The sequence below is a fragment of the Delphinus delphis genome, chromosome 5 (assembly GCF_949987515.2).
Source record: "Delphinus delphis chromosome 5, mDelDel1.2, whole genome shotgun sequence".
In the NCBI taxonomy this organism is placed as follows: domain Eukaryota; kingdom Metazoa; phylum Chordata; class Mammalia; order Artiodactyla; family Delphinidae; genus Delphinus; species Delphinus delphis.
Window position 1 is genome coordinate 46199740 of NC_082687.1, and position 27040 is coordinate 46226779.

Genomic DNA, 27040 nt, shown 5'->3' on the forward strand with positions numbered 1-27040 from the left:
ATGATTTTAGAGCTTTATTTTTTACTTCAGGTGATTCCTGCAAGTTTGTCTTGTTCTGTGAAGGCTGTTCGTGATGCTCATTCTTCCCCTAGTGCTTTACTCAGCAGACCTGATCCTCTGGGACAGAGCCAGAAGAGATCAGCCATGTTTAAGAGAAGGCCCCACGTGTGAGAGCCAGAGGATAGACTTGAGACGAGCATATCCATCAACTATTCTGATGCCAAATTTACTGGAAGTCAACCACTGCTTCAATAGCACACATTCAAAACCTATTTTGAATAGTATCATTCTTAGCGAAAGTCATCTATAAATAAAAAAGAAAGCTCCCCATGGCCTAGACAAACTGAAGAGGTGGCACATGACACTATGAAACATCATAATATCACACTTCGATTTCTGGCAGAGGGGAACAGAAGCATTTAACTCCAGCAGCATTCATAAGGTAGAGGGCATCATAAATACAGATACATACCTGGATGCTGGGCCAGCCAAATAACAGGGATCCTTCACAAGACCAAAGCCATTGTTTTCCCCCAGAAGCACATCCTTAAAACACAAGAGGCACGGCGTTATTACCAACAAACGGGTATTTAAATTTACCAAGGGGGTGGAGGTATAAAGGAGAAGGGACATTTATTGCAGGTCCACTATTTATTATCAGGTATCCTGGTGGCACTCTTACATACTAACCCATTTCATCCTCAAAGCCCAGGAAGTACTGTTAATCCCACTGCATTGATGAGGACACAGGCCCCAAGAGGTTAACTTTCCCAAGGTCACAGGTGGCAGAACCTCAGTCCACCTCACTGGGTGCCTCTCCTAACAAAGACATTTTCTAAACAAGAGAAGTCTGATAACAAGTATCTCCGGACTTCAGACAACTCCTATACTTGAAATATAATGATGAAATTAAATTAAAGGGCCAAGCTTTCAAAACAGCAATAGGGAAATATGGGAGATGACAGGAAAAGGAGAGTTTATTGGATTCAGCAAAATCTCAAGAATTAGATATGAATCTGGCTTGTAATCAGGTTGAAATACATTCTCTCTGGGAAAAACATCTCACCCACATGTAATGTCAGTAACTCTGGGGACACTTCAAGGGTAGTCATTATTTGTTTTTGTTTTAAATAAGGGTATATATTAGTTTCCTGAAAGGGTTGTAGGTCAGTTTTTGTTAGTGTAAAATCAGTTCATATGTACAGGTCCCTGATGAAAATAATGATGTAGCTATTGATAAAACTCTCAATTATTTATGATAATAGGAGACAGGTAGAAAACAGGAAAATTAAATCCGCATGTAATCCCTAAACTTAATTTCAACAATTTATTTCACCATTTATTCTGTCCAAAGGGCCGATTGCTTTTCATCACCCCACCTCACTCTCTCTTTCTTTCTTTCCCCCCAATCATTGGGAGAGGTACTAAGAAGCAATGAAAAGAGCCAAAGGTGGGTGGGAGAAGGTCCAAAGAAGAAACAACCCTGAATATTATTAGTAACTGCAGCTTCCTCCTACTCGGCATCTACTGTGTGCTGGACACGCAGCTCTTTAAAATCCTCAAATGATGTGCCTGGAGCTGTGTTAGGCACCTGACGTTTCTTCTGTAATTTAATCTATAACAATGGGGAGAGGGGAGGTAATTGCAGCTCAGAGAGGATAAGTATCTTACCCACAATTAAGTAAGCAGCTAGGATTCAAACCATGATTTCCTCAAAGCCTAAGGTCGATCTTTGGAATCTTAAGTTGAATGGTGGCTGAGCTGGATACAATCAGATGTCAGTGCTTTGAGAAAAAGGAATTCCATGTGTCCCTGATTTGCTCAAGTATCACTAGAGGGAATGGGAATTCCTACTCTCCGCAAAACCCTATGGTCCCTTTATAACCAACAAGGATATATAGCACAGGGAACTCTGCTCCATATTCGGTAATAACCTAAATGGGAAAAGAACTTGAAAAAGAACAGATACATGTATAACTGAATCACTTTGCTGTACACCTGAAATTAACACAACATTGTTGATCAACTATACTCCAATATAAAATAAAAAGTTAAAAAAAAAAAGTCTTTCCCCACTCCACCCCCTCTGTTGACATGAATGTTCACCTTCGCCAATAATTAACTGGAAAAGCCTATCTAGGTTCCCTTAAAGCTCCTAACCTAGTAACGTTCAAATATATATTTCTACTCTATTATTTCCTTTGAATTACAGTATGAGCTTGATATTTCTGTGGGTGTGTATAAAATAAAAGAACTCAGACCCAGCAATAGGCCATTGAGAGAACTCTACATCTCCTGTCAATGGAAATACCATTTGGACAGAAGGAAAATGCCTTCCCAACCTAGCAGAAAGCCCAAGGAGGATACATTCCTGTTGCATTTATTTGCTTAGATTGGGCACGTATGCACTTTCAAAGAAGACTTGATTTTCTATAAACCGGTAAGAAGTATAAACTATTATGACAATTTAGGAAAAAGCAGTGGCAATGGGAGAAATACCAGGTATAGAGTTATGCCAACAGAAACTTAAGTGTCTGTTTTGGTTAATCGTCTCTACTTCTTTTGACTGACTTAAAAGTACACCAGTTCTTACTCTTCATTAGGCACAGTACAGTCAGAACTGTAAACCTGAATCCCATCCAATTCCGATTCTCACTCTTCCTTTGGATTCTGAATTAAATATCCTAATATCTCTATGACCAATGAAATACGAAGACAATATTCATCTACTTTGTAATATCAGCTTCAAGTATCTGCTAAAATGAATTAGAAATTCAGTTAAAAAAAATTTAAATGTTATTTAAATGTATAACAGTAATTGATAAATGTTAAAATGAAATCAATTCACTGGCTGGAGTTTTCAGATATAAGATGGTTAACTCTCACCTCCCTCCAGTCACCCAGTCTTTTTTGATACCGGGAGGCAGTGTGGTATAGTGACTTAAAACCTCTGGAGTCAGACAGTATGGGGTCAAAACCTTGCTCCCACTATGTTGGGCAAATTTCTCAGCCTTTCTGTGCCTCAGTTCCCTCATCTGTAATATGGCGATAACAACGGTATCGCCTCCTTTGCATAGATGTAGGATTAATTTTAAGCTTATAAAACACAGTACAGTGACTGGCACATAGTAAACATTTGATTATTCGTAGCTAGTTGTAACTTTACATTTTGTGGAAAGTTGATTCTGTTATTTATCCCCAGGCTTGTTGAGAGGTACTAAAAATGATATACAGGTTGCATGCAATATACAATGTTGCATCCAACATTGTGGGGTTCCATGCACTGAGCAATTTCCTCAGCAATCAAATGTTTGTCACATCATCACATGGTGAATGTGCTACATATAAGAAATGAAGATCTCTGAAAATACAGTGAGAACCAGAGAAGACTCTAACTCAGCATTCTGAAAAAAAAAAAATACCCCACCAGGAATCTTATTTCTCCAAAAGCTTTCTTTTTATAGCCTCTGCTATATTTTAGATCTATGACAACGAACAGGTGTAAATTTCCATCTCCAAGACAGAAATGTCTGGATTTTTTCCTGCAGCTTTGCAGGGCCTACCTACTTTAAAACAGTTAAGTTTTCTAAAGTCTCACAGAAAGTAGGAAATAGCCAAGAATTTGATGTGCCCTTCAGCTCCGTCACTAATATCCATTTGTTCTGCAATTACACCTTTAAAATTAAGAGGAATTGGGGCTTCCCTGGTGGCGCAGTGGTTAAGAATCCGCCTGCCAATGCAGGGGACACGGGTTTGAGCCCTGGTCCGGGAAGATCCCACATGCCACGGGGCAACTAAGACCGTGCGCCACAACTACTGAGCCTGCGCTCTAGAGCCCGTGAACCACAGCTACTGAAGCCCACGCACATAGACCCCGTGCTCAGCAACAAAGAGAAGCCACCACAATGAGAAGCCCGCACAGTGCAACAAAGAGTAGCCCCCATTCACCGCAACTAAAGAAAGCCCACTCACAGCAACGAAGAGCCAACGCAGCCAAAGATAAATAAATAAATAAATCTATTAAAATTAAGAGGAATTAAAGGAGAGGGAATAGGAGGCGGCTTGTTCAGAGACGACCACAGCTGGCTAAGGAAAGGCCCAGGGGTGCTGAGTGTCTGAGCAGGTCTCAGGCTACAAAAGGTGGCAGCCTTCTACAGTCATCGTTTCAGGCCCAAGAATGATCAAGCTTTATAAACAGAGAAACTGATTTCCATGCTGACCTTGTTTTGGAAGCAAAAACTATCCTCACTAATGGACTTTTGAAAAGGAGCTGAATCCTTGCCCAAAGCTTGCAAAATCCTGCTCTAGTAGTATCTACCTGGCAGGAGCAAGCAGCGTTTGTTCCGGATGCCTCGGACTGAGCCAGCACCAGAAACAGACTCCATATTTTGGGTTTAACTCAACCAGATGATTTAGTCGCTACAGCGTCACTTAATTTCTCAGAGTCCTCTAAAGCTGGGATGAGAAAAATTGTTATTTAACACCTTCCCTAAAGCTTAATGGTAAAAGTTCCTGGAATTTATTCAAATAAATAATAACATCTTAAAATATTAACCACAATAATTATGTGGAGACTAGTTTTATTTTGTTTTTCACTAGTTCTACAACTAAGGTAGATAATGGGTGTATGAAGAAGATGCGAGAGGCAGACCTTGCCATGGACCAGTCTCAGGGCAGGCAGAGTGCAGCTGCTGAGCCAGGGAATGAAGGAGGAAGCCTAAGAACACAGTCTTGATGCAGTTGCAATCTAGGGGATGATAACCTATTTTCAGAATTTGTAGGAGCAAAGCAGCGCAGGTAAAGTATTTCACGTTGAAACATTTCCCCCCTCTGGCATCATATTCCCGTTAAATAATTTCTAAATATGGTACTCCCTTTATTAAAGAGAACATAAATAATGTTCTGTATTTAGCTGTCTTTCTAGAAAGTTTTTCAAATAATACCAAATAATTGGGATTTAATTGGGATCATTTCTCTATACTGCCTATGTTTTAGCTCTATTTCCCAGTTTACCAGGCTTGAGAAATATCTGGAAGGGCAAAATAACATTCATAACCATCCAACAAATTCCCCAAGAGAGAATAATGACATCGATCAGAAGATGATTTAGTTTTCACCAAAGCTTTTCTATTTTCTTCAGGACATGGGGAGAGAAATAGAGAAAATGTTTGTTCTGCTACGTGGTGAGCTTCCGAAGCCCATCAAACTGGCTGAAATGGCATGTTACACATATGGATTTTAAAAGCGTCTTAGGTGTAGGATAAGGACTGGAAATTAGCTCTGTTCTTCACGCTAAGGGGTGAAAAACAGCTACTGGAGGCTTATGGAGGATTGCCTCTATAGACTGTGTGTGTGTGTGTGGTGTGTGGGTTATATGGGGAGAAAATATTTCTGAAGAGAAAATATCTGGGAGGGAGCAGTATTTTCTCACAATGCTGTGCGTATGTGTGTTGCAGAAGCAGTGCAGCAGACAGATGCCTCAGACAGTAATGGCTAACTCTTCTCTGTCCAAAGCTGTTTCCTCCAACTCAATGCCTCCCCCACACAACCTCCAACTCTTTGTCAATATCCTGCTCATCCTTTATAGCCTGGTTCATATCCCTTCTCCTTCAAGAGATGCTCTCTTAGATCCTCTCAGAATTACTATCCCTCCCATAGCATATTATTTATGACCACTCCCAAAGCATTCACTATCCGTGTTAGTTATTTATATGTAAGTTCATAGTCCTTTGCTCAATTGTGAACCCCAGAAAGGCATGACCCTTATTTTCCTTTACGTTTCCTTTAAACCTATAAGCAGTCCTTTTCGTAAAACATACGCTCTACAAATGCTTGCTGAATGATTACATTCTCTGCTGGGGAAAACAGAATCTGAGAAGGGACAATGGAGGTGTATTCTTCCCTGTGGTAACATATACGTGAATTCCTCGCATCTTCTTACCCGGCAAGGGAACCATGAGGCAGGACATCGACTTGCAGTGCACGTGGAGCTTGAGAATGGGCTACGAATTAGGGGAACTGATAGACTCCTGCAGCCAGAGTGCTCGGGTTTTACTCCTAGCTCCGCCTAAAATTTCCAGTGGAAAGCGCCTCGTGATCTTTTCATAGTCTGGAGACTTTATGAGAGAATTGGAAAGTCTGACATTCTCCTATCTCACCACGATAGTACACAGAAAGAGGCAGAGAGACATGGATTTGATATGGATAATATACTCCACCACATAGGATTATTTTGAGGATTAATGGGATAATAAACATAAAAGCATACTTAGTTGAAGGCCTGGAGCTCAATAACCAACAACTATCAAAGTCAATAACTATACTTATTTTGTAAATGCAAAAGTCCAATAGAAACAAAGAAGGTATGAAGCTAACGTCTTTAAAATACTGAGACACAGCCTCTATTGCATGAACTTAAAAAAAGAGAAAAGAAGCAAAACAAACAAAAAACAAAACGCAAAAAAAACCCCGAAACAAAAAGATAACCCCTAAAATTTCCTAATCTAATTCTTACACTGAGAAGCGGGTGACACTAAAATGAAATTATTATATATATATGTATATACTATATAATACATACATACTATATATGTATGCGTGTATATATATTACATACACTTGTCTTCCCAGTATCCCCAGGGAATTGGCTCAAGGCCCGCCCCCCCCAGGGACGGATACCAAAATCCACCTGATGCTCTATACTGATAAAATGGCATAGTATTTGCATATAACCTACACACATCCTCCTGTATACTTTAAATCATCTCTACTTACAATCTAAATACTACGTAAATAGTTGCTGGTGTGCTGGCAAATTCAAATTTTGCTTTTTGGAACTTTCTGGAATTTTCCCAATATTTTCCATTCCAGTGCAGAACCAGGAATACGAGGCCTACTGTGTGTGTGTGTGTACACATATACATCTATACCCACTGATACACACTCATATATATGTATAGATATCTATATTGGTATACAATACATGTATCTACATAAGAGATCTACACAACTGTATCGATATCTACGTACTATATATCTGTATCTCTGTAATGATCTCATCAGACAGGGGCACTGAGAAAGACAGCACCTTATGAAAACGAATGCTACTCTCTTGCGTGTAAAAGGAAAACGAAGGGGAGAGGAGGGGTTAGAGAAGTCGCACTAAGGCTTCCAGGATGCAAGGGGCAGTGCTAGGACCCGCTGGCTGCACATACCTGGCGCTTGTCTGCGGTGGGAGATGACCGTGACCTCATGTGGACAGGGATGGCCTGAACGCCTGAGCGCTCCAGCAGGTCCTCGGCCGACATGGACTTCCCAGCCCTCCCGGCCGCGGACCCCCACGGGGAGGGCTCCCCAGGGGTCCTGTCCAGCCTCTGGGGGCCCTTTGGACCGCCGTTAGCTCCACTGAGCAGTTCTCTCGGGGCTTGGTCTCCGCGGCGCCGTTCCCCGAGGTGGCGGCCGCCGGCAAAGGAGCTGCTGCGATCTCGGGGGGCCCGTGGCGGCTCCCCGCCACCCCCTTCGGCGGTGGCCGGCTGGAGGGCGGTCTCCCTGCGGGGCGGCAGGGTGGGCTCCCGCAGAGAGGAGAGACTGGAGGCAGCAGCGAGGCTGGGGCCCTCGGGCGCGGCCTGGAGGTAGGCGCTCTGGACGCGCTCCCGCAGCGGCCCAGGCTCCTGGAGGCCGCAGCCAGCGGCAGCGGGCCGCTTGCCGGTCTTGCGCTGAATGTAGTCGGCCAGCGCGCTCTGCTGGAACTGCTTCAGCTCGGGCCCCGACAGGCTGAGGGTGGAGCAGGCCCTGCCGTCTCGCTCGAAGATGCGGCGCCGGTCAGCCACCGAGCTCTCCGCGAACTGCAGCCCCTTCCTTGGCGGGCCCGGGGGCGCCGGCTCGGCCTCCTCCGAGACCCCCACCTCATGCATCTTCTCGGGCTCCGAGTACGAGCGCTTCTTCTGCTCAGGGGTCAGGTGCCGGCGCGGCCCCCTCCGGGTGGCGGGGGGCGCGGGCCGGGCAGGGTCGCCCTCGGCCGGGGTCACGCTGTGCCGCTCGCGCGGAGTGTGCGGAGAGGCGGAAGTCGGCGCTTCCGGGCTCCGCAGCCCCACGTGGGCGGAGGCGGGTCGCAGCCGCCAGGGCCAGGCAGCTGTGGGCGTCCCCGGCTCGAGGTCCCGGCGTCGAAAGGAGGTGGCGCCCAGGACGCGGGACTGCGCATCCTTGATGCTGTTCCGGTAGGCGCGGCTGAAGGGGGCATCCTGCACGGGCGACTCTGGCGTGCGGGGCCGGTCATCGGGCCACACGGCCTCCTTCTCCGCCTCGCTGAAGAGCTGGAAGGTGCTCTGGCTGCGGAGCAGGCGAGCGTCCCGCCTCAGCTGCTGACCACACGGCTGCCAGGAAACCTCTTCCGACTTCGGCTCCCCGTTTTTGCAGTGCGGCTCCCCATTGCCTAGGGGTTCAATGGATTCGGAAAAACGGATATGGGCCTTTGTCTCCTCCAAGTCATTCCCCGAAGTATTAGAAGTTGGGAGTGTCCGGTTGGGCCTGTGGTTATAACCGTAACTAGAGCTGCCCGCACTCGGGGGTCTCTGGCTCCCTTGCTCTCGCTGCTCGATCTTGGAAACCTTCTCCAGCACGGAGCAGTGGGGCTTCCCATACTGAAAGCCCTGCAGAGCCGAGGCGCTGCTGGAGCTGAGCCTCCTTCGGCCCAGACTGGATGTCTCCTGCGGGGGCGGGGAGGGCAGCTCTTCATACCTTGGGTCTGAACTGTGGAACGAAGCCAAGGCACTGGTTCTCCCCTCAGGCCTGGGATAGGAAACTGACCTGTCCAGCTGGCTCCTGTGATCAGGAACAACAGTCCTTCCAGAGTCCTCTGCCTTGGTGCTGACTGTACAGGTGGACGTGCCTTCCAGGTAGATCTCCTGGGCTCCCCCTCCTAGATCCAGGCTGCTTTGCCTTCTTAGACTCTCAGGAATGTTTTGGAGGGAGGAGAAGGCAGATGTGGTCTTGCCAAAGTTGCCTGGCATGCTCTGGCCCAGGCTGCCTCTGTCGAACCTCCGTCGGAGGTTGGCATTGTGGTCTTCATGGAAATCCCCCTCCCAAGGCTCTGAGGGCAGGAAAGATCTCTTGTCTTCACCCACTTGCCAGGCCTGAGCCGGAGTGGATTGGAGGCTGTGGTAATTAGAATATTTGTTGCCCTGCGTGCTCTTTCTCTCACTGGGATGTGGGCTGTCGCCTTGGAGAGGTGTGAGAAGTCTCTTCAGGGAGGTCTCCTCCTCCTCGTTTTCAGGCACTGAGAGGAAATGGACTTTGTAGGGGACACATTTGGCTGAAACTTCAGGTTTCCTCTCTCCCGGGGACACTGAGTCATGTTCTAGGGGCTGGCAGAAGGCAAAGCCAGGCCTGCTAGATCCACTTTGGTTCCCATTCTCATCAAGGGCAGCCGTCTTGTCGCAAGCTCCCTGCGGAGCTGGATACCCGCCCTCCTTGGCCAGCGCAGGGTAGAGGGTGCCGTTACCACTCACGGAAGGCCGGGGCACTTGGGCAAAATGTGGCTCCAGGGAAGGTACCGGGTAGATGCCAGTCGGCAGCAGAGGTTGGCCAGGTTGGGCCTTCTGGGTGTAATTATGCTTGGGCTTCACTGGGGGGCTGTTTTCTGGACTTTTCTCCAGCACAGTATGCAGCTGTTCCTCTATGAAGGGAGATTTCAGGGTGCCTGCAGAGTTTGCCTGAGGCCGGCAGAACCGTTTCTGATCAAGGCTAGACCAGGAGCCAGGCCGCTCTCGCTGCCGAAAGGCCGCATAACTGTCACTCCGAGCCGGGGGCAGGGGCGCACCCACTTTAGGAGGCAAGTTGTCCACGGTGGTCTCCAAGGAGCTGGGGCAGTGCTGGCTCCAGGAGGGGGGTGGTGCTTCCTTGCCCCGAGGAACACTATGCCATTTCTCATAGCCCTGACCATCTGCCAATGCTCGGGCCTCCTTACCTTGCAGGAGCAGGCCTGAAGAGTTCACCTCATACTCTGCTGAGACCCCCCTCCGGGGATCATAGACTGTCTTAACATAGCGAATGTCTGCCTGCCTCATCCCTTCTAGGAGGCCACCTCGAGCAGAAGTGGTGTCCACGGAGCCTGAACGCTCCCGGCCAGAGATGCCGGGGGCCGGATATTCGAGGATGCTAGAACTGGCGGAGAAGGAGCTGTAAGCCGAGTCTCTCTTGTTATGGAGGTGGCCAAGCTGCTCAATGCTGCTGGTAGACTTGGCCGGGGAGAGAGGGTGGCAGGGCGGGCATCCCCCGCTGGGCTCCAGGCTGTCCGTGCTCCCCTGGGAGCTGCACCGGTCGGGGCTCCGCCTCAGATAAGCATGGTCATAGCCGGAGAGGTCCCTGGTAGAGGAGCTGGAAGAAAGGGAGGCAGAGCGGTCAGCAGGGAGTCTGTATCATTCCGCAGGCTTACAGGCACGGGACCCAGCCTATAAACGTACCCTTGGGAAAGATGTTTGGTTTCTGGAAGGCTGGGGGGAAAGGGCCATATTTGGGCCTTGCTCAGCCTCCCTGCGTGTCGTCACTAGGAGTAACTGCCCAACGCCGCAACCCACGGGCCGCTCATCCATCACCCAGGCTCGCCGAGGGAGAAGCGGGCAGCACGAGGGGGCCACTTGGACACGGGCGGCACACTGACGGGATGTGCTCCATGCCAGGAGTGACATTCTGCACATGCCAAGAAATGAGAGAGGTGGGCGAGGAAGGAGGAGGGAGAGTGACGGAGACCGACATTTTATGTCCCTTGGGGCGTCTGCGGGGAGAAGGGGAGAGCTTAGTAAGAGACCAGGCACGTGAGTGGGTGAGGGCGACTCTGCACGTGTCCTTGGTTTTAGTTAATATCTTTCCTTTGTACAGAATTGGAGGGCTACTCCCTGGCCATCTTCCTGGAATCTCAACTGTACCAGAGACAGTTTGTTTGTGGGGAGAGAGCCAAACAAAACTGAAAGAGAGAAATACTGAGAGAATATTACAGAGTTAGAAGAAGCGGATGAGAGAGAAGGAGAGGCAGGCTGGATAAGAAGCTTTAATCATAGGAGACTCTTGGGTGCTGGGAGCCAATCACCCACGGACCACTTCCCAGAATCTGGGCAAAGCCTCATACACTGGAGGGTAAAACCTCCTTCACCAGCTCGTCTAGGTGATTTTCAGAGCCTGCCTGGGGGAGGGGCAGTGACTCTCCTGGCATCATACACCCCAGAAAGTTGCCATAAGACAGAATTACTTATAATTAGCTTTAATTATAAAATCAAAATAGACTTCACCCCAGCATGTTGGGGGAGAGAGGACATGGACATAGGAAGGAGTAAGTAGCTCAAAAATCAAACAGCAGTCTCAACAGTTCAACATTTGGGACTCACTATTCTCTAAAGAAGAGAAAAGAAGAACTAAGAGTTCTTGCCTGAGGTTTTCCATTTTTAAATGAATAGGCATGTAAACACTATTAAAATTCATGGAGCTGTTATGATATTTCTAGATCTCATGTAAGTAAATATGGCGTCTTAATGGCTGAGTATGCGATAATGCTTTGTGGCTGGACTGTCTCCAGAGTATATGGGAAGAGACTATAGAAGGATCACCTGCTGAGTCAAAACTGGTGCTGGAATTCAAGGAAAAGAAGACTAGATTTTCAGCAACTCACCCTAAGAATAATTTTCTCTAGCAAGGGAAGTGAACTTACTGAATGGAGCATCCTGCTTTGGGAGGGACGGGTATAAATTCAAGGGAGAAAGGAAGGGAACAGCTCCTGAGCCAACCAGGTTAGGGAAGTCAGTCCTGGCACCCAGTGGCATGGCATATGTCACTGCCAGTTTTCACTCCCGCTCCCCTCTAAATGAAGAGGCTGTGTTGAAAATGCACATGACACGGCTCAGTTGAGGATAATCCCATATGACCCGCTTGTGCTTCCCTTCATCTCCTCTAACAGAAGACTCAGAGCTAATACTCTGAGGGCACATGGAAGCAGTAGACCCCACAAGGGCTGTTTTGCTCATCAATTCCATGCAGGTGGTAGACACTACTTAATCCTCCTCCCAACTGCTAAGCATTTTAGCAGTCTTTCACTAAAAGGGTAATTCAAATCTAATTTAGGAGCATGCAAAAAAAAATCAAAGTGAATAAACTGATGGGTTTACTGTAACACTGTTGAGTGGGAGGAAATGCCACCACCAACATATCTCAAAATACAGATGGTGGGCTTCCCTGGTGGCGCAGCGGTTGAGAGTCCGCCTGCCGATGCAGGGGACGCGGGTTCGTGCCCGGGTCCGGGAAGATCCCACATGCCGCGGAGCAACTAAGCCTACGTGCCACAACTACCGAGCCTGTGCTCTACAGCCCGCGAGCCACAACTACTAAAGCCCGCGTGCCTAGAGCCCATGCTCTGCAACAAGAGAAGCCACTGCAATGAGAAGCCCGTGCACCGCAACGAAGAGTAGCCCCCGCTCGCCGCAACTAGAGAAAGCCCGCGCGCAGCAACAAAGACCCAACACAGCCATAAATAAATAAATAAATAAATAGAGAGATAAATAGATAAATAAATAAATGACCCATGAAATACATTCCCACGTCAGGGTCTCAGGGCCTTTGTACTCGCTGTTCCTACAAAAAAGGAATGCTCTTCACCTGGCACAATCCCTTCCCCTTATTCAAGTCTCCGCGTCAGAGAAGACTTCCTGCTACTCACTGAAAAGCACCTCTTCTGTCCTTACTCCCTGTTACTTTGCTTTACTTTCTTCGTGGCACTTACCACTACTTGACATCACATCACCTCTGTTTGAAAGTATTAATATTTTCTAAATACTTAAACCACAGCAAAAAGCACAAGTGTATGCAAACATTTCCTAAAGTGTACTCCCAGAATATTAATTGCTTAGGTGACCAAATATGTTTGGAAAATACTGGGCTAGATGACTTAAATAATTGTAATTACTTTAAGACTCCTGAGTCCTTAATAAACTCGCTCATGTGATGTTCTTAAAGGAAAATATACTAAGCAGTGTTTTCTAAACTTATGTGACCCTAGAAACTTTTGTGACCCTAGGATTATTATTCCATGGAACACACCTGGGGAAACAAATACAGCAGGTTGGGGGCTTTTTACGTCTCGTTCAGTCTTGTACCCTCAATAATCAGAACTTATCTGAGACGTAGTGGGTATTCCACACATATTTGCTGAAGGAGTGAATCAATGAACACATACTGGTTCTTTAGTATTTTGATACTGTTATTTCAGCCTCTTAGGAGGGGACCAGACCACATGACTTTTCAAGGTTTCTTCTAAAGTACATAGGACTTTAGAAGTCCTAATACTTTAGGACCGTTGTGAGATTTCTGTATGACAGCAAAAAGGCAGTGACAAGGACCTGACAGAAAGAGGCTGAAATACAATTTCGGTGGAATTCCAGATCCAAGCTAGCTTGCGGGCAGTAAGTCTCCAGTCTCTCTGAACTTCTCTCTCCCTCTCTCCTCACTCCTGCCCTTCCCCAACCCTAGAGCTCCCTCTTTCTCCTGCTTCTTAATGAGAAGCAGATCCACACATTTAGGTAATATTCCTGGTTTCTGGAACTGTCAGAAGGCTGTCAGAGGAATGCCGCCCACCAGACCACTAGATGCCACTGTGTTCCTCAGAAACGTGCCAGGAGAGCTTCTCTGTCTACAGCTGCCAAGGGCTGACCCTCTGAGCAGAACTCAGAGCTGCAAGACCGAGGCATGGAATGAACAGAACACAGGATGCTCTGGGCTGCAGTAGGAGCTGGGTAACCCGAGCTTCCCTTTCTCCCTCTCTCTTCCTCCACAGAGCTTTTGTGCTGACGGTCATTGTGTCAGCGGGAGGCTGTGCTGAAGCTTGAATTAGAGGACAGACTGGTAGGTACAGTACCTACCAGTAGGTAGGTACAGTACAGATACACCTGCCTCTGGAGGTTGGGATGAGGAGGAAACAGCAGGTAGAGAAGCAGAACCTTCAGAATATTGCACTTCTGATGCCGACGCCATCTTTCTCCTGAGGCCTCTTGGAGCTCACCTTAGTTACTGTGAGCACTTACTCTAAGCACAGTCGTCTTATTTCTGCCTTTGGACAAGCTTGTATTTTAGGTCACAGTATGACTTCAGATTTAGGGCCTCCTAAGGCTAGCGGTTAGGAGGCTCCAAAGGGCCCCACTGTTTAGGGGTACCCTGTTAATACACTCCTGCATTTTATAAGTGTGTGCCGGTTGATGCCATTAACCTAGTCCATTACTAGGTTTCACTGTACCTCTGACAAGTCTTCAGCCTAATTATTATAATTAGTTTTCATAGTTACTGAGTGCTCACTATGTTTCAGGAACTACACTAAATGTTTTGCATATGTTATTTTGCTTAATCCTCACTACGAGCCAATGAGATCTGTATTATGAATTTCATTTTACAGGCAAGGAAACCAAGATCAAAGAGGTGAAGTGATTGGCTCAAGCTCATGCAGTAGGTGGTGAAGTGGAGATTTAAACCAAGGTCTCACTTACAAGCCCAAGTAGCTCACCACCGTGCTGTCCTTCCTTCACACTCTTAGGCCCCTGCATCTGACCTTCTAAAGGCCTTCAACACCGCTGTGCCCACAGAGCAAAAGCACTGTGCCCGCATGGGGCGTGGGCACTGCTGGCAGCTCTGTTCCCGGAGCACACATGGCTCAGATGGTGAGAAGAAATTCTTTCAGGGTTATTGGGAGGGACACGGGCAAGGGAGAGGAGTGCCTGTAACAAGGAGGGTAACCAGGAAGGTATTCTAACGTGGAGGGAGCCATGCCCACCAGTCAGAGCTCTAGGATTTGGCCTTTGGTTTGACCAGACATGAGTGTTAGGGGTTCTGAGTCCTCGCCAAATGCGTACCCACCGCCTGGTAGTTAAGGAATCCTTCCAGAAACATCCTCCACTCCCTGGCACAGACAAGCCCTTGCATCTCATTTGTACGCGGGACCCATATTACCTTGACTTTCCTACCTCCCTACCATAACCTATATATCCAAGTACTTCCAAAAAAGTGGTAAGTGACAGAGCCTGCCTCCCTGGGCTCAGAAGATGGATTCCAATTTGCATGGCTCCAAGTCTGTAGTAAATGTAGGGGCGTCCTGACTTAGTTCTTTTTTTTTTTTTTTTTTTTTTGCGGTACACGGGCCTCTCACCATTGTGGCCTCTTCCCGTTGTGGCCTCTCCCGCTGCGGAGCACAGGCTCCCAGACACGCAGGCTCAGCGGCCATGGCTCACGGGCCCAGCTGCTCAGCGGCCATGGCTTATGGGCCCAGCCGCTCCGCGGTATGTGGGATCTTCCCGGACCGGGGCACGAACCCGTGTCCCCTGCATCGGCAGGCGGACTCTCAACCACTGCGCCACCAGGGAAGCCCCTGATTTAGCTCTTTAATATAAAGAACTAAGTGGGTGGTCAGGCTTGGCTCCCTTCTCCCCAGTCCCCTTCACTTGTGTAAGGTCTGATTACTATAATAAATCCCTTCTCCTGTAACACCCATGATGGCTTTGCTTTTCCCTGACTGGGCCTTGACAGAGTGAGTAGAAAAGCAGAGGAAGAATAACTAGTATAACTGGTGTAGAGGAAGTATAGGAGATTACATGCAACGGCTTTGAAACCTAGCTTGGATTTGAGTCTTGACTTGGGTACTGATCAAATGTTTGACCTTGGACAAAGCCACTTTCCAGCTTCAATGTCCTGTCCTGCGAAATGGAGTTAAGAACACTGTATCTGTTTCAAGGGCATATAGGAAGGACCACACGAGATGATGTATACACTGAGCAATCCTCAGTGTGTTAACTGCTTCGACTGGAGCTAAGCTGGATAAGTGGCTTTAACAGAAGGAGAAAAACCAACTGGGGAGTTCAAATACTGAATAAAATCATTCAGATAAAAATCAGATACAGAGGAATGGATAAAGAAGATGTGGTACATATATACAGTAGAATGAAATTGGGTCATTTGTAGAGACGAGGATGGACTTAGAGACTGTCATACAGAGTGAAGTAAGTCAGAAAGAGAAAAACAAATACCGTATACTAATGCATATATGTGGAATCTAAAAAAATGGTATAGATGATCTTACTTGCAAAGCAGAAATAGACACAGACATAGAGAACAAACATATGCATACCAAGAAGGAAGGGGGTGGGATGGGAGGAATTGGGAGATGGGGAATGACATATATACACTATTGATACTATGTATAAAATAGATAACTAATGAGAACCTACTGAATAGCACAGGGAACTCTACTCAATGCTCTGTGGTGACCTAAATGGGAAGGAAATCCGAAAAAAGAGGGGATACGTATATACGTAGAGCTGATTCACTTTGCTGTACAGTAGAAACTAACATAACATTGTAAAGCAACTATACTCCAATAAAAATTAATTAAAAAAACCAGATACATATTTGAAGAAAGGACATTAAGCACTGAGGGAGGGAGTTGTCAGTTTTTCTAGTATAGTGTTATAACGTGTAATTGAGAAATGTCTGACTGAGAATCAACAGGCCCCATAAATATCTCAAATGAGCAGTCAGTGTTCAAAATAATCCTGTCCTCCCTTCATGCCAGTCTAGCCCAGGATATGAAGATGACTCGTACACCATTAGGGGTTTTAAAAGGATGAGGATAGTGGGAAGAGAGACTTAATACTCAAGATAAGTATAAGAAAACAGTCTTTTCTGGGAACAGGACATTTGAAAGTAAGAAGCCCCTGGGTCTCAGCTGTGGCCACTTACCTGGAATGGTAGCTCTGGGGCCAAGGAGTGCCAATCGTGCCCTGAGATATCTGCATCATGCTGGCATCGGGTTGGTTCTCCCCAAATTTGGTTGAATGCCAAGAATGAGGTCGGCCCGCAGGTTCACTGCGCCTGGGGAAACACAGGAGAGGGACCCCCAGTGTTAGGAGCAATCTCAGCTGATCGCTTCACCAATGAGATTTATGGACTTGGAAGCAGAGACTGCTGTATCCTCAGAGATGGAAAACAATCAAGTAAATACTGGAAAATGGATCTTACTGCTCACTTCTCTTAGTAACCATTGTTTTTTTTTCTGCTTTATTAATATGTTTATTTTCCCTTTCATTTTGACATGATTTCAGTTACATAAAAATATTGCAAACTTAGTTTAAAGAATTTCTGAATAAACCCTAGTGCACTGTTGGTGAGAGTGCAAACTGGTACAGCCACTATGGAAAACAGTATGGAGTTTCCTTAAAAAAATTAAAAATAGAACTAACAGTATGATCCAGCGATCCTACTTCTGGGCATATATCCAAAGAAACCGAAATCAGGAACTTAAAGATATATCTGCACTCCCATGTTCATTGCAGCATTACTCACAATAGCCAAGATATAGAAACAACCTAAGTTTCAGTGGATGAATGGATAAAGAAGATGCCATATATACATACAATGGAATATTATTCAGCCACGGGAAAGAAGGAAATCGTGCCATTTGCAACAACTTGGATGCATTATGCTAAGTGAAATAAGCCAGACAGAGAAAGACAAATACTGAATGATTTCACTTCTATGTAGCATCTAAAAAGGACAAACTCAGAAAAACAGAGTAGAGTGGTGGCTATCAGGGGTTGAGGGGGTGGAGGAAATGGGGAGATTTTAGTCAAAGGGTACAAACTTCAAGTTATAAAGATTAACAAGTTCCGGGGATCTGATGTACAGCATGGTGATTATAGCTAATTCCGTATCATATACATACTTGAATGTTGCTAAAGGAACAGATTTTAAATGTTCTCACCAGCTAAGACAGAAATGGTAACTATGTGACTAGATGCAGCTGGCATCTAATACAGTGGTGGTAATCATTTTACAATTTAGAAATGTATCAAGATGTTCTACACCTTAAACTTGCAGTGTTATGTATCAATTATACCTCAATAAAGCTGGAAAAAATCCCACATAACCTTCACCTAGCTTTCCTACATGTTAACGTTTCATGCTTTATTAATTTAAGGCACATGGAGTTGCCCTGGTCTTTCTTTGCACGACTTGTCCATATATAAATATGGGAGCAATAATTCCTGCCTACCTCTCAAGGGACTTTCTGGGGATTTTGAAGTTCTCTGTGACATTCTGATGCTGGATAAATGCTATTATTTTAATATCTTGGTAAGAACGACATAAAAACTACCAGTTACCTTGGTGTTAACACACTCTGATCTGCGGAGTATAAACAACAAGATGCTCTCCAAAACAGTTTCTCATTTTGCAAGTCCATGACTTCACCTTTAAACATCCTGCCCTTATAACACAAAGAACTGACAAAGCCAAAGGGGAAAAGTGGGTGTTCTTCAGACTGCAATACTGAAGGATGGATGAATTTGGTAAGGAGGATTACACTACTATAGAAGGTCAGAGTCAAGAGAGAGTGGCTGAACTTTATTTTTGGCAGAAAAGTGCGATAATGTTTACCAACACCTTCAGGGATTTCTAGACTGAAATCTCAATGGAGAGAAGAGAGGAGGTGCCCTGAAGCATTGACAGAATGTAGCTACCTAGGCTTAATATCAGTTGGTACACCTCCTTCATGAAGGATCAGACACCTTGCTGAAGGTTCTGAATCAGACTCTAAGTATAAAAGGGGGCTGTGCAGAGGACAACGGAGACACGCTGTTTCATCTAGGTTAAGTGAAAATAAATTTCCCTTTGTGCTTTAAAAACAATAGCAAGGGGCTTCCCTGGTGGCGCAGTGGTTGAGAGTCCGCCTGCCGATGCAGGGGACACGGGTTCGTGCCCCGGTCTGGGAGGATCCCACATGCCGTGGAGCGGCTAGGCCCGTGAGCCATGGCCACTGAGCCTGCACATCCGGGGCCTGTGCTCCGCAACGGGAGAGGCCACAGCAGTGAGAGGCCTGCATACCGCAAAAAAATAAAAAACAAAAAAAGCAATAGCAAGGCTCCCTTTTAAATGTAAGCTATCCAGACCTTTCTTCAATTTCCTTCCCATTCATTCAAGGGCATCCATAGAGACTTTCTACGTGGCAGCCACTATGCTGGCACTGGGGATCCAAAGAAGAACAAAGTATCACTAGACCCAAATAATTCACAGTACAGTAGAAGAGACAGCCACGTAAACTGCTATAAGACACTGAGATGGGTTCCGTAATCGAGACCTGTACAAGGTGCTCAGTGAACTCAGAAGAGGCAGTCACCGAAAACATGAAACCATGAAAGATTTCTCCAGATGGCAGGGGGCGGGAAACGGAAGGGAAGGACAACCAGGTAGAAGAAACAGCGCGATGGGCTTCCCTGGTGGTGCAGTGGTTCGGGGTCCGCCTGCCAATGCAGGGGACACGGGTTCGTGCCCTGGTCTGGGAAGATCCCATATGCCGCGGAGCGGCTGGGCCCGTGAGCCATGGCCGCTGAGCCTGCACGTCTGGAGCCTGTGCTCCGCAAAGGGAGAGGCCACAATAGTGAGAGGCCCGCGTATCGGAAAAAAAAAAAAAAAGAAGAAGAAACAGCACGACAAATGCATGGAAATGCAGAAGAACACGGTACAAGCAACTTAAGTAGGTGGAGAGGAGATGACGAGTGAGAGGAAGGCAGCAGATGAAGGTGAAGAGCGAGGAGGGTCCAGGTCTCACTGAAGGGTGTGAATAGTATCCTATGGGTTTGGAGGCCACCGAAGAACCTTAGCCAAGGAGGGCCACGTTCAAATTTGAGTTTCAGGAAGATATTGCCAATAATGAGACTATATTTGAGAGAGACAAGATCGGAGGCTATCGTCTTGGCCAGGGTAAGAGATAATCAAGACCCGGCACTAAGGCAGGGGCAGTGAACTTAAAGGGATGACAGATCTAAGAACCAACCACCGAGGAGGCGAAATGCCCAGCCTAGTGAGCGCTTGGATGTGGTTGGTGTAGAAGAGAGTATAGTCAAGGAGGAAGGACGGTCTTCATGTTTGTAGCTTGAACTAGAATGGTAAGAACTATGAGATGGAGGGACGGGAGCGGAGGGAGGAAGGGGGGAAACAGAGCGGGGAGGCAGATGGCTCACTTGGGGCGTGCAATGTGAGGAGCCCTGGGGACTGCAGTGGTGGACAGGAAGCAGTGGGGCCCACAGGGCTGGAGTCTGGGCTGCACATACACATTGAGGAGCCATAAAACACATGTCCTCTGAGAAAAGATAAGCTGCTTGGGGAGAGTGCATAGGAGACAGAAAGGAAGTGCTTTCAGGATGGGCCTCCGAGAACTATCACAGTCTGGGGGTGGAACGGGCTTGGGGAGAGTCCAACAAGAGAGTATGGGAGTTTCACAGCATCCTAGCTGGGAGAAGGAGGAGGAACTGTCAATCATTCCAACTGCTACCGAGAGGTGAGTGTGATGTGGGTAGATGCACGTCCACTGGATTTGATGACTGATGAGTCTTTGCAATGGAATGACAGGGGCAGAGGCCTGATTAGGATGGGGTAAGAGGTGAATGAGAGACAAAATGGAGACAGCAAGGGCAGATCATTCTTTCAAGACCTTGGCTCTAAAGGGGAGAAAGAAGGTGGTAGCTAGGAGGCTAGAGGGGGCCAGGGAGTGAAAAGGATTTGTTTTGTTCTTGCTGTTTTGTTTTAAATAATGAGAAGTATGAGCAAATCTGTATGAGACAGGGAGTGCATACACGCACAGCCCAAGACACCGGATGAGGAGAGGCTGACGCTCCGTAAGACTCATGAGGAAGTAGGCAAGGATGGGATTCTAGAGCACACGACCTTATGCAGGAGTAAAGGCAGGTCCACCGAAGTAAATGAGAAGAAAGGAGGAGGTAAGATGTTGATGCTCATATGAAAGGGAGTGGCTGGGAGGACAGCTGGAGGGACTTCACACCCACTGTCCTCTGTCTTCATTAGGAAGCCCGAAGAGGGAAAGGTGAGGGGCTTGATGTGGTGGATGGGGCTCATGGGCACGACAGATGAGGACTGAAGAGTTGAAACTGATTAGAGATACTTAAAAGATTTAATAACTAAGATATGGTCTCTGCCCTTAGGGAGCTTACATTCTGGTGGGGAGACCAAGTGAAGTATTCCTCTAATAAATAATAAATCATAAAGAAATAATTCTTAAAGATAAAGTAAGTGCCCAAGACGTGCAATGCCAAGACAGGACACCCAACTTGCGGAGCTGCTTCTCCGGAGTAGATTGCGGAGGTTAACTCTTTGTCCTGGGGTAGAGGAAGATTTCATCCCAGGTGTAACATCGATACATTAAGAACAGGGTGCTTGTGAAACAAGCAAATCAGTAGGCTCTGAAAATCATACCCCTTTCTTTTGGATGCAGAACATATGTTGGGAGGTTTCAGAGATAAATCTTTGTTTTATAAGATTCTTCCAATATGTACAATTAAGTGATGAAATGAGGACAAAGAACAATGAAAAAGATGACCAAAATATAGCCCACCAACTCTCAGACCTTGCTGGAGCAGGGTGGGTGTGTAAATCAGTGCATCCGAATAAAGAGCAGTTTGGCAACATTCAGCAAAATCATTTTAAAATAACATATCCGTCAAAAGATTGAAACACAACCAAAATACTCATCAGTAGCAGACCAGTTAAGTCAGTGTGGTACCTCCACACAACGGAATATGTATGTGGCCATTAAAAGAACTGAGTAGTTCTATGGATATGGACATATCTCCAAAATATATGGTTAAAGGACAATTGTAAGATACAGAACTGTGCGTACAGTATACTGCTGTATGTGGGGAAAACCATACAGAATCACTTACGGTTATTAATGTAAAGAGTATTTCTGGAAGAATGCTTGAGAAACTAGAACCAATGACTGCCTCTGGGGAGGAAAACTTAGTTTTCACTGTATTTCCTTTTCTAACTTTTGAATTATGTCTACGTACATGCGTTACCTATTAAAAAAAGCCAAGTATTTTAAAAATAGCCTCTCATTTTGAAAATATAATTCACTGTACCTGGAGATAACCAAAAAAGTCAAACAGCTGTTTATTGACTTTTTCAATGATGCAAATAATTTAATAAGCATTCCTAAAGAGCACAGCACGCTTTGACATTTTAGGATCACTCTGATCTTCACGAAGATAAGGAAATATTTTCCTAAAGCATATTACATCATGAGCATACCAATAAGCGTCAGAAGACGATTTAATTTTAAAATTGAGCCAACTAAGTTTTGTGTGTGCACGTAATTCAAACAAAGCCCTTTTGTTGCATTCCTAACCACAAACAAGGAAGCTTAATTGCGTGGGATGGGTAGGCTGATGAAACTGGAACTAGCAAGTGGCACGATGTCCTTCTTAGACGATTTTGCCCTAACACACAGAGAGATTCAGGAATGAAAGCATATTTTGGAGAAATCTACAATAAAGCAGTTCACGTCCTTCGAGCAGTATTCACTGATCACCTACTATGCGCCTTCTACCCTGCTGAAGTACAACTGGAGCTCTGGGAGGTCACAGATGCCCTCAAGGACTTTATAATCTTGTTGGGGAGCCTCAGATGCAAGAAAAAGTATTAAAGAGCATCTAAGTGTTACTCATTCACTCGAAAAATATCTGAGTGCCTACTGAGTGCCAAGCATCATTCCAGGCACTTGACACACATTTTCTCACTTAACCTTTAAACTGTATCTTTATGACATAGGACCATTAATGAGAAAATGAGGTAATCAAGAGAGACCAAGCAACCCATCCACAGTCACAAGGGTTTTGAGGAGCAGAGCTGATATTTAAACTCAGGCATCTGTCCCCGAAGCCTGCGTTCTTAACTTCTGAGCAATGAGCAGTATAAAAGAGGTGAGGTGGGCAGAGTAGAGAGACGGACGATTAACAAGTAAGCAAATAAACAGGGAATTTTCATGTAGTTATAAGGGCTCTGGAGGAAATAGAACTGGGTAATGTGAGAGTGTGACCGGGGATCAGGGACAGCCTCTTTGAGAGAGTAACACCCGAACCAGATCTAAATGATAAGAAGGAATCAACCTTGCAAAGAGCTGGGGGCAGAGTATTTAGCGCACAAAGCAAAAAAGAAACACAAAGGCCTTGAGGCAGGAATAAATGTGCGGATTTCAAGAAGCAGAACAGACTATAGCCCAGAGCCTTGGGAATGAAGAGCGGATGGTAGGAAAGTCATGAGATCATACTGGGCCATGCTAGCTCCTGAGGATTTTGGTTTAAGCACCAAAAAGCTCCCTTGCTGCCAGTGATCGAGAATGGGGTCTGAAGTTGGCCAAAAGGCCTGGTAGTAGAGTGGGACTTCGGATGACCTTGAAGCATTGGTATGCTTTGGATAAATGGAGAAGGCCACAACCACCACTTGGATAATAAAAAATTCTAAGAGTTGGAGTTAATTTTTTTGTTGATGCTGTTCTTTGATGAGCTGTTATGACTGAGACTTTGCTTGGGCTCTTCTGGGTGCGCTAACTTTATAAACCATGCTAGTTATCAACTGGACATGAGTTGAACATGTAAAAATACCAAATACACTCAATACCAGCACTACCAAATAAAACATCATGTGTCTTAATTCACTTACTAACCCCCATCTGCCATCATTTGTTTAGTGCTATAATAGACACAATGCTATAATAGACAACGAAGTCCATCATAACAAGATTCTAGTCTTACCCACTCCCCCCAAAAAAGAAAGAAAAACCACTAATATCAATGTATTCTGTAAATTAGGTTTATCAGAATTAACATATCATGGATTTGGGTTGAGAGCCTTCATGATATAATTACTGAACACTTGGAGCTTAGCAGGGGATAAAACATGTTTCTTAAGGTTCTTTCGTGTATCACCGTTATTTCTTTTCCTATTTTTCCTCATCTTTTAAAAAATTATGAAATACTTCAAACACACATAAATGCATTCAAGTGAATATAAAAAACACTCATGTGTACTCATTACCAAAATTTATCAAATCTTAATATTTTCCCCAAATTTACTTCAGGTATTGTTTTGAATAGGTAATTAATTCACACAGTTTAAAGAAAAAAGATCAAAGCCATTAAGAAGTCTTACTCTCCTTCTCAGCCCTCTCCACCCATTTCTCTTCCCCCTACGGCAAACCTCTGTGGTTGATTTCTTATGTATGTTTTCCAGTGCTTTGTTATGCAAGTATAGGCAAATATGAACAAATCTCTTTTCACCCGCTTCACGGAAGGAAAGCTATGTGGTGTTCTACTCCTTGCTTTTTTGAACTTAACAACATCTGTTGTAGATCATTCTATATCAGTACTTACAGAGCTTCCTTGTAGCTTTTTTTTTCCCCCTTTTAGCTGCCTGGTATTCCATCGTGTGCATATAACATATTTCTTCAACCAGACCCTTTTTTGTGGACACTTTGATTTCCAGTCTTTTGTTATTACAAATAATGCTTCAATGAATAACCATGTCTACACACTGTTTTCTGTCTGTGTCCACATATCTGCAGAAATTCCTAGAAGTGGAATTGCTGGCTCAAACTAAAATGCACTTGCAATTTTGGTAGTTATTGCTAAGCTGCCCCTTTCATGCTTTAAAGGGGAAACAAACTTAACATGAATAATTAAATGTCATCGTGCAAGTGATTCTTAGGGGGGATATTGGGGATATTATAATTACACCTTCTTTAGTATAGAAGAATAGATGATTCATATTTGAACAACAATGCCTTTCTAGGCATTTCCTGTTTATAGGAAGATTATGTGCCCCAAACACTGACGATAAAAATATACAGCCACTGAAAACTAAGACCAAGTTAAGATGCACTGGGCTGTACTCATAGCACTGTTTCATTCATAGATCCAGACGAAACTCTCTCTGGAATAAATGAAGAATCACCCTATGTTGAGATATGTTTTTTTTGTTGTTGTTGTTTTTTGTTTTGTTTTGTTTTGTTTTGCAGTACGCGGGCCTCTCACTGTTGTGGCCTCTCCCGTTGCGGAACACAGGCTCCGGACGCGCAGGCTCAGCGGCCATGGCTCACGGGCCCAGCCGCTCCGCGGCATGTGGGATCCTCGCGGACCGGGTCACGAACCCGTGTCCCCTGCATCGGCAGGCGGACTCTCAACCACTGCGCCACCAGGGAAGCCCTGAGATATGTTTTCTACATGTTCACAGGAGACGGACAAGCTCTCAAGAACTTTCAGGGTTGAAAACACCCATTATCTTCCAAAATGTAAAAAAAGGTGTAATTGTCCCTTAGCACATGGTTGGCAAAGACATTGCTTTTGAGATATCCCTTGGCCCTTTTCAGCATCCCTAACCTCTAGTTTCTATGACTACTGGGCTACTCAAGGCTACACTTCGACTTTTTGGATTCACAGAAAAATCTAACAAGCAAACATATCTGAGGCTTTTATAATGGCCTAATGTCTGTGTCTTTAAAAAGTGGTTCAGTGGGTAGAAAGGTATGCATTAAGTAATATAACCCCATGGCAACACACAGTCCTGTCTGGAAAGAGAAGATCTTTTCAAAGGTCACATCCTGATAATATGCCCTGGGGACTTTTGGCTTTGGCAACTGAATCACAAGTAAGAGTGAAGTCGGCTAACAGACCACGTAAGACTCTAACATCTAAAATTTGCATAAAAGGTAAAAAAAAAACCCTTTTCGTGTAAGATACTTTTTTACCCCATTCCTTCACACTGGCTCCAACATCATTTCACCACTAGTTAATCTCCTCCTCACTCTCCATTTTGAAACATTTTTTTAGATTAAATTTTATTGGGGCTTCCCTGGTGGCGCAGTGGTTGAGAGTCCGCCTGCCGATACAGGGGATGCGGGTTCGTGTCCCGGTCCGGGAAGATCCCACATGCCGCGGAGCAGCTGGGCCCGTGAGCCATGGCCGCTGAGCCTGCGCGTCCCGAGCCTGTGCTCCCCAACGGGAGAGGCCACAACAGTGAGAGGCCCGCGTACAGCAAAAAAAAAAAAAAAAAAAAAAAGATTAAATTTTATTGATGACCACACAGAACTATTACCATAAAAAAGAGGGCATAGCCATGGGGGTGGGTGTTTTTCACTTAGCCACCAATGGGTGATGATGTTGAAATGCTTTTTTTCTCAATATGCCCCCCTTTCTTCCCTCCTCCCCTCAACTCTGACATGTACAGAGTAATCAGAATACTCAGCTCTCCTCCCCACACTTCAACATCTGCCTATATGTCACGGCAGAAATTGACACGAACACTATAACATCTTTGCCCTGTAACAGCATTCATGTTTGTTTTTCTTTGATTTTCAAATTCAATTACAATAGAATCGCATAGCATACATAGACTAGCATAAGCGCTAATTATCAACAATTTCTTCTTGTCAACTCTCAATTTGCAACTGGGCATTTTATTTGTTGGAGGAAGGAAGGAGGGACTGGTTTTTACTGATTTCTTGAGATATCAGATATTATGATTTAAAATTTTTCTCCTCTACTACTTCTCTGTGTCATAGAATATGTTGCCAGGGCTGAAAGAGAAATCACTTTCATGCTGTTTGTTTTTATCTTCCACACAGAGACACATGCAGACATCCACAAATATATGCTCACGGATCTCAGAGAGAATGACACAGTTACAGAGAACCAGAAACACTGTGTGTGCCCCAGAATTGTTTGGAGCCTCTCCCAGAGGACCGCTGTTGGGCAAATGGGGAACAGCTCAGCAGGACACGATGAAGGTGCTCAGGGCTCTTGCCCTCCACCCAGGGGGCTGCAGGGCTGAGGGCAGGAGGCGCAGGGTACCCACCACTATGGCTGGACACCCTCCTCCTCCGTGTGTAATCCCACAGAAGATTGTCCTTTGAGGGTTTAAAGGATACCCTTTACACCACATACCAACCAAGACATTTCAAAATCAAGCTAATTAACTTTTATGCAATGCTTAAAGTATAAGCTATATTTCATTTGCCAAAACAGTAACGAAAAGTTTTTGTGAGGCCGACGCCTTACCTTTGGGTAGTGCCTTTTTTCTAAACACCATCCCATTCAACAAAAACAAATAAATGCTCCCCAAACTTCTAACACTAAAGACACTGAATTCTCTTTTGGAGTAAGTCATGCATTGTATC

The 27040-nt window shown here is 45.5% G+C and overlaps 1 protein-coding gene across 5 annotated transcripts in view; it reads right to left on the minus strand.

Moving 5' to 3' along the window:
- The window catches only part of SHROOM3 (shroom family member 3), a 195343-nt gene that overhangs the window by 26294 nt on the left and 142009 nt on the right, over window positions 1-27040 (minus strand). For all 5 annotated transcript variants that reach the window (XM_060012329.1, XM_060012328.1, XM_060012326.1 and 2 more), the window contains 3 exons: window positions 16759-16890; window positions 7215-10374; window positions 473-546 (listed from right to left, as the gene is read on the minus strand). In XM_060012329.1, coding sequence (XP_059868312.1) covers window positions 473-546; window positions 7215-10374; window positions 16759-16817 — 3293 coding nt within the window. In that variant the 5' untranslated portion in view covers window positions 16818-16890. The remainder of the gene's footprint in view (window positions 1-472; window positions 547-7214; window positions 10375-16758; window positions 16891-27040) is intronic.